This window comes from Genypterus blacodes, unplaced genomic scaffold, assembly GCF_046128005.1.
Source record: "Genypterus blacodes isolate CSIRO-AG114 ecotype Tasmania unplaced genomic scaffold, CSIRO-AGI_Gbla_v1 ptg000059l_1, whole genome shotgun sequence".
NCBI lineage: Eukaryota > Metazoa > Chordata > Actinopteri > Ophidiiformes > Ophidiidae > Genypterus > Genypterus blacodes.
Window position 1 is genome coordinate 535,016 of NW_027466871.1, and position 15,535 is coordinate 550,550.

The 15,535-nt window shown below is 46.9% G+C and overlaps 2 protein-coding genes across 5 annotated transcripts; one reads left to right on the forward strand and one right to left on the reverse strand.

Annotated features, from left to right (window-relative positions):
- The first annotated feature begins 688 nt into the window (after positions 1 to 688).
- On the forward strand, positions 689 to 12,700 carry virma (vir like m6A methyltransferase associated). 4 transcript variants are annotated; one of them, XM_076153801.1, is made up of 27 exons: positions 689 to 783; positions 1,526 to 1,638; positions 2,073 to 2,159; positions 2,809 to 2,857; positions 2,954 to 3,116; positions 3,262 to 3,390; positions 4,032 to 4,271; positions 4,837 to 5,573; positions 5,889 to 6,026; positions 6,114 to 6,337; positions 6,475 to 7,002; positions 7,125 to 7,276; positions 7,398 to 7,480; positions 7,829 to 7,922; positions 8,087 to 8,475; positions 8,558 to 8,713; positions 8,824 to 9,059; positions 9,142 to 9,391; positions 9,485 to 9,702; positions 9,814 to 9,946; positions 10,089 to 10,229; positions 10,330 to 10,484; positions 10,709 to 10,805; positions 11,009 to 11,181; positions 11,269 to 11,618; positions 12,002 to 12,148; positions 12,286 to 12,700. In XM_076153801.1, exons 1-27 carry the CDS (start codon positions 721 to 723, stop codon positions 12,501 to 12,503), a joined length of 5,463 nt encoding a protein of 1,820 aa, XP_076009916.1. In that variant the 5' UTR covers positions 689 to 720; the 3' UTR covers positions 12,504 to 12,700. The 4 variants fall into 4 exon arrangements, with proteins under 4 accessions (XP_076009916.1, XP_076009917.1, XP_076009913.1 ...); XM_076153802.1 differs by having other exon boundaries at positions 4,032 to 4,241; XM_076153798.1 differs by having other exon boundaries at positions 5,889 to 6,337.
- A 139-nt stretch (positions 12,701 to 12,839) lies between these two features.
- Positions 12,840 to 15,280, reverse strand: rnf41l (ring finger protein 41, like). Its single transcript, XM_076153897.1, has 5 exons — positions 15,075 to 15,280; positions 14,788 to 14,927; positions 13,849 to 14,011; positions 13,626 to 13,746; positions 12,840 to 13,389 (listed from the first exon to the last, which is right to left on the reverse strand). The coding sequence occupies exons 1-5, from the start codon at positions 15,278 to 15,280 to the stop codon at positions 13,033 to 13,035; spliced, it is 987 nt and encodes a 328-aa protein (XP_076010012.1). The 3' UTR covers positions 12,840 to 13,032.
- Positions 15,281 to 15,535: the final 255 nt, after the last annotated feature.

Sequence of the window (15,535 nt, forward strand, 5' to 3'; positions counted from 1 at the left end):
CGGGCTCCCGGTTGGACGTGGCAGCCTATGGAGGAGCCGGTTCTTGTGTAATAATCTGATAATTAACGAGCGATTTCTATTCTATTTATTGTTTTGTTTTTTGGTTTGTATCATTTATTGTTTTATACACATAATAATTTGAGACCTATGTATGGACGCTGATGTTACATGTATAGAGTTACTTGGTTAAGTTACACATTTGATTGATATTAATCTAAGTGAAAACGTTCAATGAACAATAAATAATAATACACACAAACAATGGCAGGACACAGAGGCTCGGACGTCCACTTGTTTCTACACATTGTAAATCCTAAAACAATTATTTGACTTTTCATGTTTGTTTGTTTTAATTTGATAATTATTTGACAGCCTTTCACAAAGATTTCAGATTCTGTAGGAATATTACGACCTAACAACAATCATAGGTGATACGTAATCATATGCTCCACTTTTACTGATCTTTTGGGGTTAGGGTTAGAACACCAGCAACATATAAAATAGTTTAATTTCAAAAACTTTACTTTACATTCATTTGCTGTCTGCTGAACATGTTTTGTTTTGTTTTGTCAAAATCTATTCGTGTTTTATGTTCAGTTCGTTACTTCGTACTTTATGTTTACGTCAGTGTGCACGCGCTACTCGTGAGACAAACGTGCTCCGGAAGTAGTATTCCAGAATCCGGAAGTTTACCCTCAGCCTGGGCGACAGTGGAAAGCGATGGCGGGGGACACTTCCACGGAGCTTCTTTTTCTAGATACATTTAAGCATCAGAGCGCAGAGGTAACATTTCTGTCACACGAACATCCTCCAGTCTGCTGGTTTCCGCGCCGCGCTTAAACGCTCTTAAATCAGCCGCATTGATTAGCTCAGCGGCGGGCAACTTTTCAGCTAACCAAGTTAGCTTGCTTCATGGTAGCAGTTGTGTTATAGTTTTGGTTGCGTTTTGCGGCTTTCAGTTCACTTCACGCTTTCCACCCTGACCAACTGACAACACAGCATACAACTGTTTAACATTATTTTACAGAAGCGACCATACAACACCGCGCAGCTGTTTTGTAAAGCTCCACTGTGCAGTCTGTTAGCCGGCTCGCTAGTTACAAAGTGCAACAACAAAACAATGTCAACTCTTGCACGTGCGTGTTGACGGACGCGCCTATCCAGAGTGCAGAGTTGATTGTGGTTTGACTTTCGGAGTATTTTAGCTCGTAACACCCACTCTAAAAGTGTTATGGGTTTCAGAGGCAACTTTAAACTGCCTAAAGGAGCATCCGACATGTGGATATTATTAATGCAACCAGGAAACTCTATACATTTTTATCCTTTTTGCGTGCTTTTATTATTTAGTTGCACTTATGACATTATGTGTCTAATTCCAATTTTCATAGGTCTTACTTGTCTTAATACATTTAGATCGCCACCTGTGAGATATAATCTGATAAATCGCGGTGTTGTGCATTGTTCCTGACAAATAAAGTCATTTGTGAATACAATGAATAAATATGAATTTTCTACTTCTCTTCAGTTAACCAACGTTGATGTGGTGCGATTTCCGTGTGGGGTTCTGATCACAGAGGTGCGGGTCATTCCTCCAGGGATCAAAGCTCACAGCGGTTTACCTGACAACAGAGCATTTGGGTAAGAGATGAATACTCTCACTAACACTGTGGAGCAGGAAGCTTCACCTAACTGCCCAAAGTATTGTTCTCCAGGAGATGCTGATTTGTTGTGGGCGCCTGCAGGACAGAGACGTTCACTGTCACTGAACCAGCGACTCAGTGTGACTCCTGAGCTTCACTGCCAGAGAATCTCTCGCCTCTCTCACACACAGATTAGGGAATAAGGACAGAAAACTGGTTACAGCAAGTCTCAGCATTGTTGGAATTGATTTATTCACATTGCCAGACCTTCTCTGTGTATTGTGTTTGCATTCACACACACTCCAGCATCCTATAAGCTTGAGGTTAATGATTCCTTTAGAACTTATCACCAGTGACACCCTCTGGATATAAGGAAACCCAATCCTGTCTGCCTTAATAAAGGAACCCTGTTTGTGTGTTTGTTTTCTCCAGGGAGACGTCGCCTCATGCCTTCCAGCTGGAGCTGTTCTTCAATAATGTCACCAAACCCAACAATCACTCCTTCCACAGGCTGGGCAGGTCTGAATGTTTTCTCAGTTTTTGTCTACGCTTCTCAGCAGCGTCTCCCTTACACCTATTTATCTCTGTATTTAATTTCCTCTCTATATTTCCTGTTCTGGTGGCATGTATGTTCTTTTCACAAAAGTCAGACACATATTATACACAGATTCACCTGTAGAACCAGTCGCGGTTGCATCTCAGAGGGGCTGGAGGAGTGTCTGTGCACTGTGCGCCGTACTCGGGTGTCTTTGTTCTTTTTCTGGCAAACTGGTCTCTCCAGAAACCCAACCCACCCTTTCACTATCTGAAAGGAACACACACACTTAGAAGGTTTTGATGAGTTGTGGAATGTTTGAGGGAAGCACTTTTAATCTGACTTCATCGTAACGGAGCTATTCATCGTTTACAGGTTTAACGACACACCCAAGTTTTTAGGAGGAGTAGAAGAACGGGGGAGAATCTCTTTGTTAGTATCGCTGCTACGAATATTATAAAGAGATTTTGATGAAGTTATGTTGGATACAAATGAACACTGTGTGAGTTGAAGAGTGCTGCAGTCGTTCACTATGATCCTCTGATGTGAATAACAACTGATAATCAGTGCTTTCTAGTTAATGTGGTGTCCGTGCAGTACTAATATTCTACGTCTCGCTCTCTCTCTCCTCAGTCTGGAATATGATGAGAATAAGTCCATCGTCTTCAGACCGAGTGGAAAGGTAAACAAATGGACGTTCCTGTTGAGTCCAGACCAGCTAAGCTTATTCCTGTGTTTTAATAACAGTCAATAACAGTGTTGATTCTCCTGTGTGCAGGTGAACACCGATGGCCTGGTGCTGCGCGGCTGGTACACCACTCTGACCGTAGCCGTATATGGAACAGCAGAGCGCTCACATGGACACAACCAAGACTCACCCCCTCCGCCACCACCCCCACCCCCTCAGCAGCCCAGTGGGCCCAAGAGGATTGTCAAGCAAGGTGGGCGTCGTTACCTGTATTACCACATCTTCCACTCGATTATCTCTTATTCCCTTACACCCTCATGACTTCACACTGATGTGCATGTTGTGTCCACATTTTATTGCCCCTGTAATGTTAACGGGCTACTGTTTGTCTATTTCAGAGTGGGAAAAGGATGACCAGTACAATGGCAGCCCACCCCGACCAGCACCCCGCGGGCCTCGCACTCCACCTGGGCCTCCACCTCCAGATGACGATGATGAGGAGCAGGTCGCAGTGGCGGGGCAGAACGGTGAGTTCACTCTGCTCTATCAGTGCACAGGAGCGACAGTTAGAGCCACATCAGATACAGAGGTGCTGCTCTGGTTAAAACATAAGGGAGCATTTTTTCTTCATTTTACAACTTTAATTGTTTGGTTACCAAACTTTCTGTTGTTTTGCATGTTTTAGTGATTTGTCTACACTCTACAGGGAAATGTCCGTTCATATTATGTTCAATATGCAAATCAACGTACAATGAAATGGAGTATAGTGTTCTGTGAGTATGCATGTTGCTACAAGTCTGCCTATATGAGGACATGCATACAGAGGTACGACTGAATCATTTTACAACTGCACAATCTAGGTCTGTTACTCTGAGTCAGCATACTTACCTTTAAACCAATTTCAATCACTTGACGGTGTACATGATATTTGAATCATATCCCAGTTTTAACGTGCATGTAGAGTTGCCATTAAATCTACTTTATTTTGTCCATGTTTCATCGTTTTGTATTGACACAGTAGAAATTAGGGATTAAAGAAAGATCCATGTGCTGATGTGATGCTCCAACATTTGAGCATCTACATGCGTGGTTGTGATGAACACAAGCACATGAACACACTCAGTGATTTGCCTGTTTGTCTGTGGCCTCTTTCTTCTGACACCTTCAGTGGGCGTGGTCAAAGAAGAACCAAGTGAAGGCCGCGAGGATTACTTAGAGGCTGTGTCACCTGAGAGATCTCTGCCCGCCGATGAAACATACTCAGACGCTGACCAAGAGGAAGAGGGGGAGGAGGAAGAGGAGGAGCAGGAGGAAGAAGAAGACGCACTAACAGAGGGGAGCGGCCCGGAGGAGGAGGATGAGGAGGAGGAAGTTGAGGGTGAGGACGAGGAGGAGGAGATGGAGGAAGGTAGGGGAATTTTTTAGTCAGAGTAGGGTCGTCTACAATCCCAAATGGACACAGAGCCCTTGACCCCTTGGTAGTGTACACTGCATACAGCCATCACTGACTGTACGTATGGCTCCCGGGGGCAAAGGAGCGAGGTCCATTTGGGACTGACAGACCGTCCAAGAGAGTGTGTGCTCTGGCATGCTGCCTCCATCTGTGACTACTGGACACTCCAACCCCTCAGCCGGCCCGCCCGAGGCTAAACTGAAGGCTTATGATCCAGACCCATAAATGTGAAGGTCCACCTCATGTCCTCAGAGCCATGGCTGATGCTTGTGTCGTGGTCGCTTCCTGCATGTCAAACTAACCAACACTGCATGTTTGTGAGGATCCTGCCGTGTTGTCACTAGGTGTGGTTGTGAACTAGCGTGTTTGTAAATGAGCAAGGGAACATTCAGTAGCTGCTGGCCTCCTCATTCTCATTTATTCTTCACACAATTTTTAATGAGCTACAAATTGAAACATCTGGAGGAATTTGCTGGCTTTGTCAAATTGATCCCCTCTGTCATTTCCCTCCCTGTACTAGGTGATGATGGCTACGAGCAAATTTCAAGTGATGAAGATGACTTGGATAATGGCAGCTTCAAGTTGCCCAGCTTTGACATGGACTACACCCCTGAGGACTTGGCGTCTGTTCCACCAGTCCAGTACGACCCCTATGAGAGAGAACTCAGACCACTGCTCTACTTCATCCCGCCATATAAGACGCGTTTTGATGCCCAGTTTGAGAAGGCCAACGTGGAGGAGCCCAGGGACCCTGGTGGTACAGAAGAAGCAGCAGCTGGAGAGGAGGCTGAAACTGTTGGCCAACTGGGAGAGCTGTTGGCGAGCGTTGGAGAGGACAGAGGTGCCCGCTGGGTCACAGCTCTGGAACAAGCACCAGGATTACTTGCCAAAGGGTTGGCTTATTTAATTAAACAGGGAGAGAGGGAGGGGGAGGTGGGAGATCCTGTTGGAGTTCTTGCCCGATGGGCTCTCCAAGCTCTGAGTATGGAGGTCGCGCTCACACAACCAATTGCTCTCAACCTCAGACAACTGAAAGCGGGGGCCAAGTTAGCATCACACCTGGCAGAATGCCCACAGGGCCTCACAGTGCTGCTGCGTGAAGGGGCCCTTGGCATCCTGCTCGAGCTGCTCCATGTGGACCACGTCTCCTCCACACTGAAGCTGAGTATCCTAAGAGCTCTGGATGCACTGACCAGTGCCCCTGCTGGGGTCAAGGCCTTCTTACAGGCTAGTGAGGCAGAGAAGAGTGGTTATCAGGTAAGCAACACAAAGTACATTTTAATGGCTTTTATAAATACAATAATTATTCATCTGGTATTAGTGCATAAACTAAACAAAACATTTGAAAATGTGGCCAAGCTATGCTTCATAGAAACAGTCTGAATAGTGTTTTAAGTTCAGCGCCCACTGGAGGGACCCTGGCAAGCTAATCGGCATAACAGAGCCTGTGTCTACTCCTACTCTTCACATTTACACACAATGTTTTGGATACATTCAGTAGTTTGAAAAAAGAAACATGAAATATTTCTGCCTTTTGTATTTGTTACTGATTTGGCTCAATGTTCCTCTCAGCGTTTAGTTCAGCTTTTCCTGGGTGAAGAGACGGTGAGGGTTGTTACAGCAGGCAATGCCATATTACAGAAAGGCCACGTTTATGAGGTACTGACTGATCTACAGCGTACAGCAGCAGCGTGGAGTGAACCTCAGCAGGTAAACACACACGCACCCACACACCTAAACAGGCAAGCATTCTCTCTAACATTACTCAAGGATTACATTTATGCTCTTCATGCTCAGGAGGAGATGGAAGACGAGTGCCCCATGGAAGAGGAACCATCATCAAGCTCCTCCCCCGTGTGTGAGGCGGAACTCGACAGGCTGGCAGGGGTTTTGGAAGAGTTATATCACCTGCTAGAGACCGCCCCTCACTGCATGGTGCAGCCACCTGGGAAAGCCTTCCCCACCTCTGCTCGAATAACTGGACCACAGGAGCGAGATGATCCGTACCCAGCATTGTATAGGTATTACATTACAACACATACATCAACCAGCAGAAACACAACACTGTATATACTCAGCGGTGCCCATTGAGATATTAAAGGATGTTGATGTGATGGGCCGACTGGATTTACAATATTTCACTTTTTCCCCTTTGAAGGTACATGCATGCATGCCACTTCCTGGAGAGTTCCACAGTGGTTTTGTCAGCGGCTGCAGCTGCCGGGCACTTAGGCGTCACTCAAGCTCTCAGAGAACTTCTACGTTTCCTGTCGCTCACCCAACCGGGTCTGCTTTTCCTACTCGCCCAGCCCACTGCCACTAACCTGCTGCTGCGTCTGCTGGCATCCATGGCGGAGGCAGAGGGCGAGGAGACCACCTTCACAGGGGGAGATGCAGGTTTCTCCGGCCCAGGGTTCGGCGAAGAAGGCTTTGGCATTTGGCTCATACAAGCATTGCATGCCCTCCAAGGTGTGTCAGAGCTGATGAGTCACGTGGCTACAGGAGGAGATGGTGGCGCAGGGCTAGAGGATGGTGACAACGCAGATGTCCTGGGCATGCTCCATGCCCTCTACCTGATGACCTTCACTCAGACTGGCCGTAACGCTGTGGCCCATGTTTTCAGCCAGGACAACAACCTGTCATGTCTGGTAACCCTGCTGCAGCACCACAGCAAGGATGGACTGGGGTGAGGCCCTCTGTGATGTCACTGACTGTATACGTACCTACTTAGGAAGATCATCTTGTACTTCTTTGCTGCAAGTCAGTCCGAATGTTTTTGTCGTTTCTGATTGTTCTCTTTCCTTACAGTGAGGCCAAGGCCCGTAAAGTAACATATAACTACGCATGTATGCTGGTGTTACTGGTGGTGCAGAACTCTAATGACCTGAGGATGATGGAGCAGTTTGCTGCTCCTCTGCTTATCTTAGCCAAAGCAGATGAGACCAATGCAAAATTACAAGGTAAGTGTTACTCTATTGCAAGTACCATATCATATTAGGCAGGACTTGATATGGGTGTTTATATATGTGTGTGTGAATTGTTGATGATTGGTTCATGTGGTGCACTTTCTTTGTATTGCAGAGCTCAGTAAATGGCTGGAGCCTGTGGAGAAGCTACGCTTTGAGATTGGCAGCATTCCCATTCTCATAGACTACATCAAACAGGTGCACAGTTCTTTCACTTACTGTATATCAAGCTGAAGAAAAGCAACTTAATCTCTGTTGAAAGCTGCTCAGTCCCTCGCATGTGTGTAAATGGTGTTGGACAAAACATTTAGAAACTTGTCTCAGAAAGGACCAAAGAACTGAATCTGTCTCTGTCAGTAAACACAATGGTAGGATATCAAATTTTACAGGTGTACCTGATAAACTGGTAGGTGTGTATTTGCATGGAATGCAGCGCTCCTCTGACAAGTCTGAACAGCTCCTAGACCTGGACTGGTTCTGTAGCATATTTGAGCCAAGACTGTATGCAAATAACAAACTGTGTATCTTATGTTTTCCCGTCTTTAGAATGTGGAAAATGTCTTGACTGCCGAGGGAAGTGGACTGGTCTCTGCTCTCAGGGTCCTCTGTCATATCGCCTGTCCCCCACCTGCAGTAGAGGGTGAAGGCATTTTTTAAACACAAATATTATATTATATTATATTATATTATACTATTACTTGTGGGTATCAACTCAATTTATCTCTGACAAAGCCAATACTGATTGATGACCACAACATCCACTCTACAGACGCTTTTGTCAGCATGTCCTCCTCCTTTCTATAGGTCAACAAAGGGATCTGAAGTGGAGTCTTGCTGGGGTCCAGCTGTTCTCTGGCGAGGGTCTGGATACATGCGTACGAGTCCTGCAGAAGCTGTGCAGTGTTCTGCTGCAGCCGTGGCGTGTTCACGGACACATGGGACCCACGCCGCAGCGCTGGATGATCCTGAGCATATGCATCAGCACGCTCCGGTTACTGCGCACCATGCTGACAGAGCTGTTGCGTGGCGGAGCCTTTCAGTTCAGGGACACTCGTGTAGCCAGCGTGTTGGTGACCCTCCACATGGTAGTGTGCTCCATCCCTGCATCTGGCCGTCTGGATGGGGAGGAGACCAGAGTGCAGGCACTTATCGTTGACGTGCTGCTCACTTTCACACAGGGAGTCAATGAACAGGTAAGTGAGTGAATGCGTGAAATGTGATGCATAGGTGTGGTTGGCAGTATTTATTCTGAGGGATTGTGTGTTTTTGGTGCAGGTGACTCATACAGAGGAGACACTGGCCAGCAACACGTGGTCTCTGATGCTAAAGGAGGTTTTGGGTTCACTGCTGAAAGCTCCAGAAGGTCTTTTCTCTGGTCTCACACTACTGTCTGAGCTTCTGCCACTGCCACTGCCAATGCAGAGCACACAGGTAATGTAGCTTATGGTGTCCCGTTCCTCATTTGTCCTCCTCTTCCCCGCTGACGTCTCTCACCTCAGAGCACATTTTAAATGTTGTTAAATGTGATGTTTATCCCATAGGTGATATCAGTCCAGGATGTGGCTGTAGCCTTAAACACTAGAAAGCTGTGGAGCATGCACCTGCGGGCACAGTGGAAAGTGTTTGCCGAGGCTTTACGGTGTGTGTGCGCCACCAGCTGCCCTCCTCTCTTGGCTATGCTGAGGAGAGTGTGTGTTCAGCTGGCAGACCTGTCTTCACCCACAGCTACACTTATCATGAAGACCCTGCTGGAGCTGATGCTAGAGGAGCTGCAGCCGTAAGTGAAAGGCAGACACACACACACACAGTTGTTTCTGGTTATGCTGTAAACTGTATCCTATGTGCTGTCTGTGCTGCAGAGTGGAGGGCAAAGTGCCATGCTGGGGACAGGTGCTGCGTCTGCTCTCCTTGATGGATGCTCTGGTGTCTCAGAGAGCTTGTAAGAGCGCAGTGTTACACCTTCTCGCTGGCTCTGTGTCTGGAGATGAACAGCTGGTTGAACTCTTCCCCTTGCTGTTGCCCCTGCTGGTTCCTCCAACTGAGCACTCCTTACAACAACTGCAATGCAGTGAACTCGTAGGGACAATACTGCAGTCACTGTGTGACCAGGTGAGTCATGCAAAGCACAGAAAGGTAGAAAATCTACATTAAGTGTCTACAGTTGGAGAAAGATGACCTGAAAATCTGACCTCTGTGCTGCAGGACATCTCTCTGGTGGTGTCTCCTCCTGGTGAATCCTGTGTGTCAGAGGCCGAACAGCTGGCCAATGCGCTTCCAGGGCGGGAGATTATGTCATTGGTGTGCAACGGCTTGTTGGAGGTTTTGGGGAATGCGGAGAGCTCTGCCACGCTCCTCCTCACCTGCATCAGAACCTTGACATTCCTCACAGAACACGAATACGGACTCTACCACCTCAAAGTGTAAACTGCACCTTTGTTCACTGTTTATACACTCACACCATCTCCTTCTACCAGGATTGTGTGTCTTGTCCCTGGTTGTTGCTACGTTAATCCTCAAATTGTTTATTTCAGTGCTCTGAAGAAACATGGTGCTGGGCTGTGCTCACTGTTGAAGAGGCTGGTGTTTCCCTTCAACAAAGACTCGGCAGAGCTGCTCTCAAGTCTGCTTGACCTTCTCAGACAGATGCTGAACACAGATTCAATGGTACGCTTACATTGAATGAGTTTGTATTTGACTTAAATGGTTTTTCTTTGTGTGTTGGTGTGTGTGTGTGTGTACTCTAATGACGAATGTGACAAAGTTTGTTAGATTTGCTTCATAATCCTGGATGTTGTCTCTAATGCAGTGCATTGAAGAAGGCCAGGGGCACGGCGAGGAGCCCGTCTTCCCTCCTCCCCGGCTGCTGACGGGCTCCGAGATGAAAATTCTCCTGCAGTGGGAGGAGTCTGAGTCACATCCAATACCTACTTTGGAGAAGCAGATCACGGTAGGAACGATGCACCTGTATGTTTTTTTACGAAGCAGGTGTTGAGGCTGCTTTGGTGTTTGCCTCACTCTTGTCTGTCTGTCTGTCTGTCTGTCTGTAGAAACTATGCAAGGAAGATGATTCGTTGGAGACCATGTTGGAGACTGTGATAGTTCTGAGGCAGACATTGGAGACGGCCATAGACACGCCTCCTGCAGCTGATACTGAGCCCACTTTGCCAGCACCCGAGACACTAGGGGCCCAGTTTAATCACAGGTATATCCTCTTTATGATAAGTAAAGAGCTCTGTGTGTTCATTTTAAGCTTTCTCTACACTCATTCCTTTCATTCCATTCCACTCCAGGCCGTCAGTCAATAGCATATTTTAACCAGACATTTACCGACAACACCACAATTTGTAGCAAAACGATCACTGGAAATACATCTAGGTCTAGATGAAGACAAAAGATATGAAGGTTGTCGTGCATTTTTGTCTGCAGGACGGTGTTTATTCTGTCAGAAGCCCTGGATGAGCAGCTGAAGGCTCTGTGGTTCTCTCCCTTCCAAACTGAGGAAATAGAAACAGATCTTGACATGGTAAGTGTGTGTTTGTGGAAGAAGCTTGTGTTGGGTTGCACAGTATTATTAGTCTTGTTTACTGTGGTGACCCGGTATTCATTAAAACAACTTCTCTTGCCTGTTATGCAGCTTTTCCCCAAATATGACGTCAACTGTGCAGCATATTATTTTATAAGTTGGTTTGTGCGCATGCTAGCAATCGTCCTCTATCTGTGTGACAGGTGAAGGTGGATCTGGTGGGTCTGGCTCAGGAGTGTTGTCCAGAACTGGACCTGAAGGCAGAGCTGGAGCGCTCCTTCCTCTCCGAGCCCTCCTCCCCCGGGCACAACAAGGCTACCAAAGGCTTTCGACTGGGCAAACACAAGCATGAGACATTCATTACGTCAAGGTACAGGTGAACAACCCTTTCATATTACAAACATAAAAAAGATTTCTGTTCATTATATTGATTCACTACTGACCGTGTTGTGTGTCTCCTCAGTGGTAAGTCAGACTATGTGGAACCTGCAAAGAGAGCGCACATTATGGCGGCTCCTCGAGGCCGCGGAGGTCGAGGCGGCTTTGGCCAGAACCTCTCGCGGCCCCACGACATCTTCCGCCAGCGTAAACAGAACACTTCACGTCCTCCCAGTATGCATGTGGATGACTTTGTTGCTGCAGAATTTAAAGACATTACAACCCCGCTTGGGCTCTTGCCCCCAAAACGCCCCCCAAAGAGCTCCCCCAAACCACCCACCAGAGGACTGTTCACTGGAAACAGAGGGAGAGCAACCTTCCACAGCCAGACTCGCTTTTTCACTCCACCACAGCCTAAAGGTGTATTGCTCTCTGGTAGGTAAACCCAGGCACACACACATTGTCAGAAACAAACACGTACTCCTTTCTTCCATCATCACACTAAGGATTTGTCCATGTCTTATGGTCCGTATGATGACAAATATGCATATCGATCAGACTGTTCTGCCTCATTTGAACCAGCAAAACAAAACCGAAATAGCTGATAGCTGCAGAGAGATGTAGGTTGGCTGTTGTCTCTCAGTGAGATTGGAGGCTCGGGACCATATAGAATATCATATGATAAGGTAGTGAGAGTTATCCACAACTAACACTGTAATCTCACTTGTTACTGACTAGGGTCCATTTGGGCTTGTTGTAAGTTTAGACCTTGAGTCGGCCAGCAGATGGCAATGAACCCATTGTTTCTTCTCCTCTAGGTAACTATGCTCGAAGAGAGGGAGGTCGTGGCTCATCATGGAGCGGCCAAGTGCCAGCTGTCACTCACCGAGGAACCTACAGTGAACCACGTGGTGGACAGAGCAACTTCACACGAGGCCCCCTGCCCTCCAGACAACCTCCAGCAAGTATGTACACACACACATACACGTGTACATACAGTACATAGTTTGTTTGAATTTGCAACATGAAATCCTTAAACACTGAATTAAGAGCACGCTGTTGTTTCTCCCATCTTCCTCTCCTTTTTTCTTTTTTTAACCAGGCGCATATCGTTTGGCTCCACGGGACAGAGCCCCTCGGGGCAGAGGAGGCACCGGGCTGTCATGGCTTAGTGGGGGAGGAGGCGGCGGCAGCGCTGGAGGGGGAGGCGGCGGCGGGGGAGGCGGGGGAGGGGGCAGAGGATCTCAGGGGAGTAAGTTCAGTGGTGGGGGAGGGAGTGGAGGTGGGAGGGGCCGGCACGTTCGCTCCTTCACCAGGTAAATCAACCTGGGAAATGACTGCAGCCTTTCTTGGCCACCAATGGACCAATCAGGACATATATATATATACTGTCTCCATGGAAACACATCTATGGCGGGATGATGTTGTCACAGTGACATATTGGACTTTGTGTCGATGTTTTATGTTTTGTTATCATGCGTTGTATTTTAAGAATAAAGGTCATCATTGTTTCAGTTTATCCTCGTGTTTGTAAGATGAGATCAGGTGGAACAGTGAACCAAACTCAGCAGTAAGTACGGCTTAATATACACAGAGTCACACAACAATCATTTATTTGTAGAAATGTTTGCTCACTTGTCACATGTGCCTACAGCTGAAAGATCGCTGTTCTTGTACAGGAAGGACAACCTTAATCTCATTCATTCTACAGAATCGTGATTTCTAACTGAAAATGCTGCGATTTGATCAAATAACTTCATGCCAGTAACCACAGCACATATTTTTACTGTGTCTGATAACGACAGTGAGCCGGCCCATACACCCATAACACCCTGTTGGTCCGTTCTACTCAGATGACCGTGACCTCTCGGTTCTTCCTCTTGATGCAGTCCAGGGTCAGGCTCCGTGCAGCAGACTTGCGTGGCCCCTCTGCCAGCTGAAGGGATTGAGGTGGACCTGATGCGTTTATATCCGGTGCTGAAACCAGCAATGGATTGGAGAGATGCAGGGACGCCTCCCTCTGTTGCTTTCTGCCCGGCTCCGTGTGCAGCTGATGGACATTCAGCTGACTCTTGCTTGGCTGTAGATCTCTGAGGAGCTCCAAAAGCTCCCTCTTCTCCAGCTCTGCTTCAGCCTGCTCCTGTCTCCTCAAACGTTCTGCCCCTAACAGGGCACGCATGTCGCACATCACCAGGGCCAACTGACCCTGCACAGAAATGACACTGTGTTACATGGGATGTACAGGGTTTGTTATTGTTTTCCTCATTTTCAGTGATAAAGCATAGACAGTATCATAATGCCATTCTGGAATTTCCAAGTATAAAAGTGCACTGCTAGTACCTCAAAATGACATCACATTGCTACAGAAATTGCTTAAATGTACCACTAATAGTTGCAGCTTTAAAAACAACTACAACTGGGTGATAAGGACTAATGGGTCACCTTAAGCTCCTCCACCTCATTCTTCAGCTGTGACTCTTTTTGCACCATGTGCCTCCTCTGGGAGTCCAAACGAGACTCCATCTCTTGTCTCACCTCGTCCATCTTGCACAGCATCTCTGCCCTAACGTAGACATTCCATAAGAACAGTTTACAACACGCACAACTGAAGCAGACTGGTCAGAGCTTGAAAAAGTCCTCCTGGTGACACACAGAGATACAGTACCTCAGCATCTCCACCTCAGTGCGCAGCTCTGCGACACAGTTATGCTGTGATTGGTCAGAGGAGAGGAGGGTGTGGCCACAGCCATTGGGACACTCCCTGCTGCGGAAGTTACATTCTAACAGGTGAGCCTCCAAACTCCGCCTCTCTACCTGTACAGGACAACCTGAGAGGACAAAGGACAGCAATGCCAAAAGTTTTTCCATGAAGCAACCATGCAGACAAGGCGGTCTGTACAAAGTCTTTTAGTATGACGTTTATGGTTTCACAAATCATCACCTCATACACAACCACAGGAAAAGGGAACTTAATTACAGGACATAGTACTTCTAATGACTTACTTTCCACACCTGATCAAACAGCATACCAGCTTTCACCTTACTCACTCTGTTCATTATGTCTCCTGCATGTCTGACCTTGTTTTTCTTGAACACCACAGCAACAACACATAACAATACGTATCAGGTTTAATCTTGTTTAATACTGCATGTTGCTGGTATGTGTGGTATTAAACACTGCAACAGCACACAGCATGCATTCACTTTCACACTATACCTACCACAATGGTAACATAAATACTCTCCACCTGCCAATGACAGGTCAAAGACACATTGTGAACACAAGGGCACATGCTTGTATACATGTGCTGTACATTCACACACACTCTGTTAAAGAAAGTAAATGCTGATTAATGAGTAATGGAAAGTCAATCCTGCCTGGTGAGTCATGTTAAACCCTAATGAACAAGTCTGATAGTTGAAGTACCCTGCAGGTAGCCATGATAACAAAGAGCCACCTGTTAACCCCCCACCAGCCAGGTGTCATGTTACCTTGGTGTCACACACATTTACATGAATAACTTCACATGAACACGTTATAACGCAAAACAAAACTCAAAGTGATACAGTTGAGCTATTCTTCAGTCAGTGTGAGCTGTTGCACCTGTGTTAGAGCAGGATATGAAGGCAAACTGGCACTCATCCTCATGTGTGTGCAGGTTCTCCAAGGAGCAGACCACCTCACAACCCTGCGCCGCGTTCACACAGCGGATCTGCAGTCGGCTCAGGTCATTACGCATGTACCTGTGACCAAACACGGAACGAGGGAAACGGCATCAGAGAAATAAGGGTTCATCCATTGTGATCCCTATGAGCAGCAACAAAGTAAGAAAATAATGAAATACTACAACGGACACAAAAACACATGCAGACGACTGGATGAGGACAGACCTGTACAGTGGTTTCAGAGTGGCCACGTCCAGTGCCAGTCTGTCCTCAGGACAGGTGTGGTGGTGGACCAACCAACTACTGATGCAGGCGCTGCAGTAGGCGTGCTCACAGGGTGCCTGGAGGGGGCGCTGCAGCACATCTCGACACACACAGCACAGCAGCCCCTCATTCACATAACCCACAAACCTCTCCAGATCATAGCCCATCCTGCAAACACACACACACATGTGACAAACATGGATGTAAATACTTTTTTCTCAAACTTTCCCAAGTGGATAATAAATGTTTCCCTTTTCTTCTTGATTTTCATGCTGTGAGTGATATTCTTACCTCACACGTTAACTTTCACTTCATCCAGCACTTCTTCCTTCTTCCTTTGCGGATTTCCTCTATATTGCCCACATGAGATATTCTTCTCCTCTTATCTCTCTGCTACATCCTTTCCATTCTTTGTGTTCGCC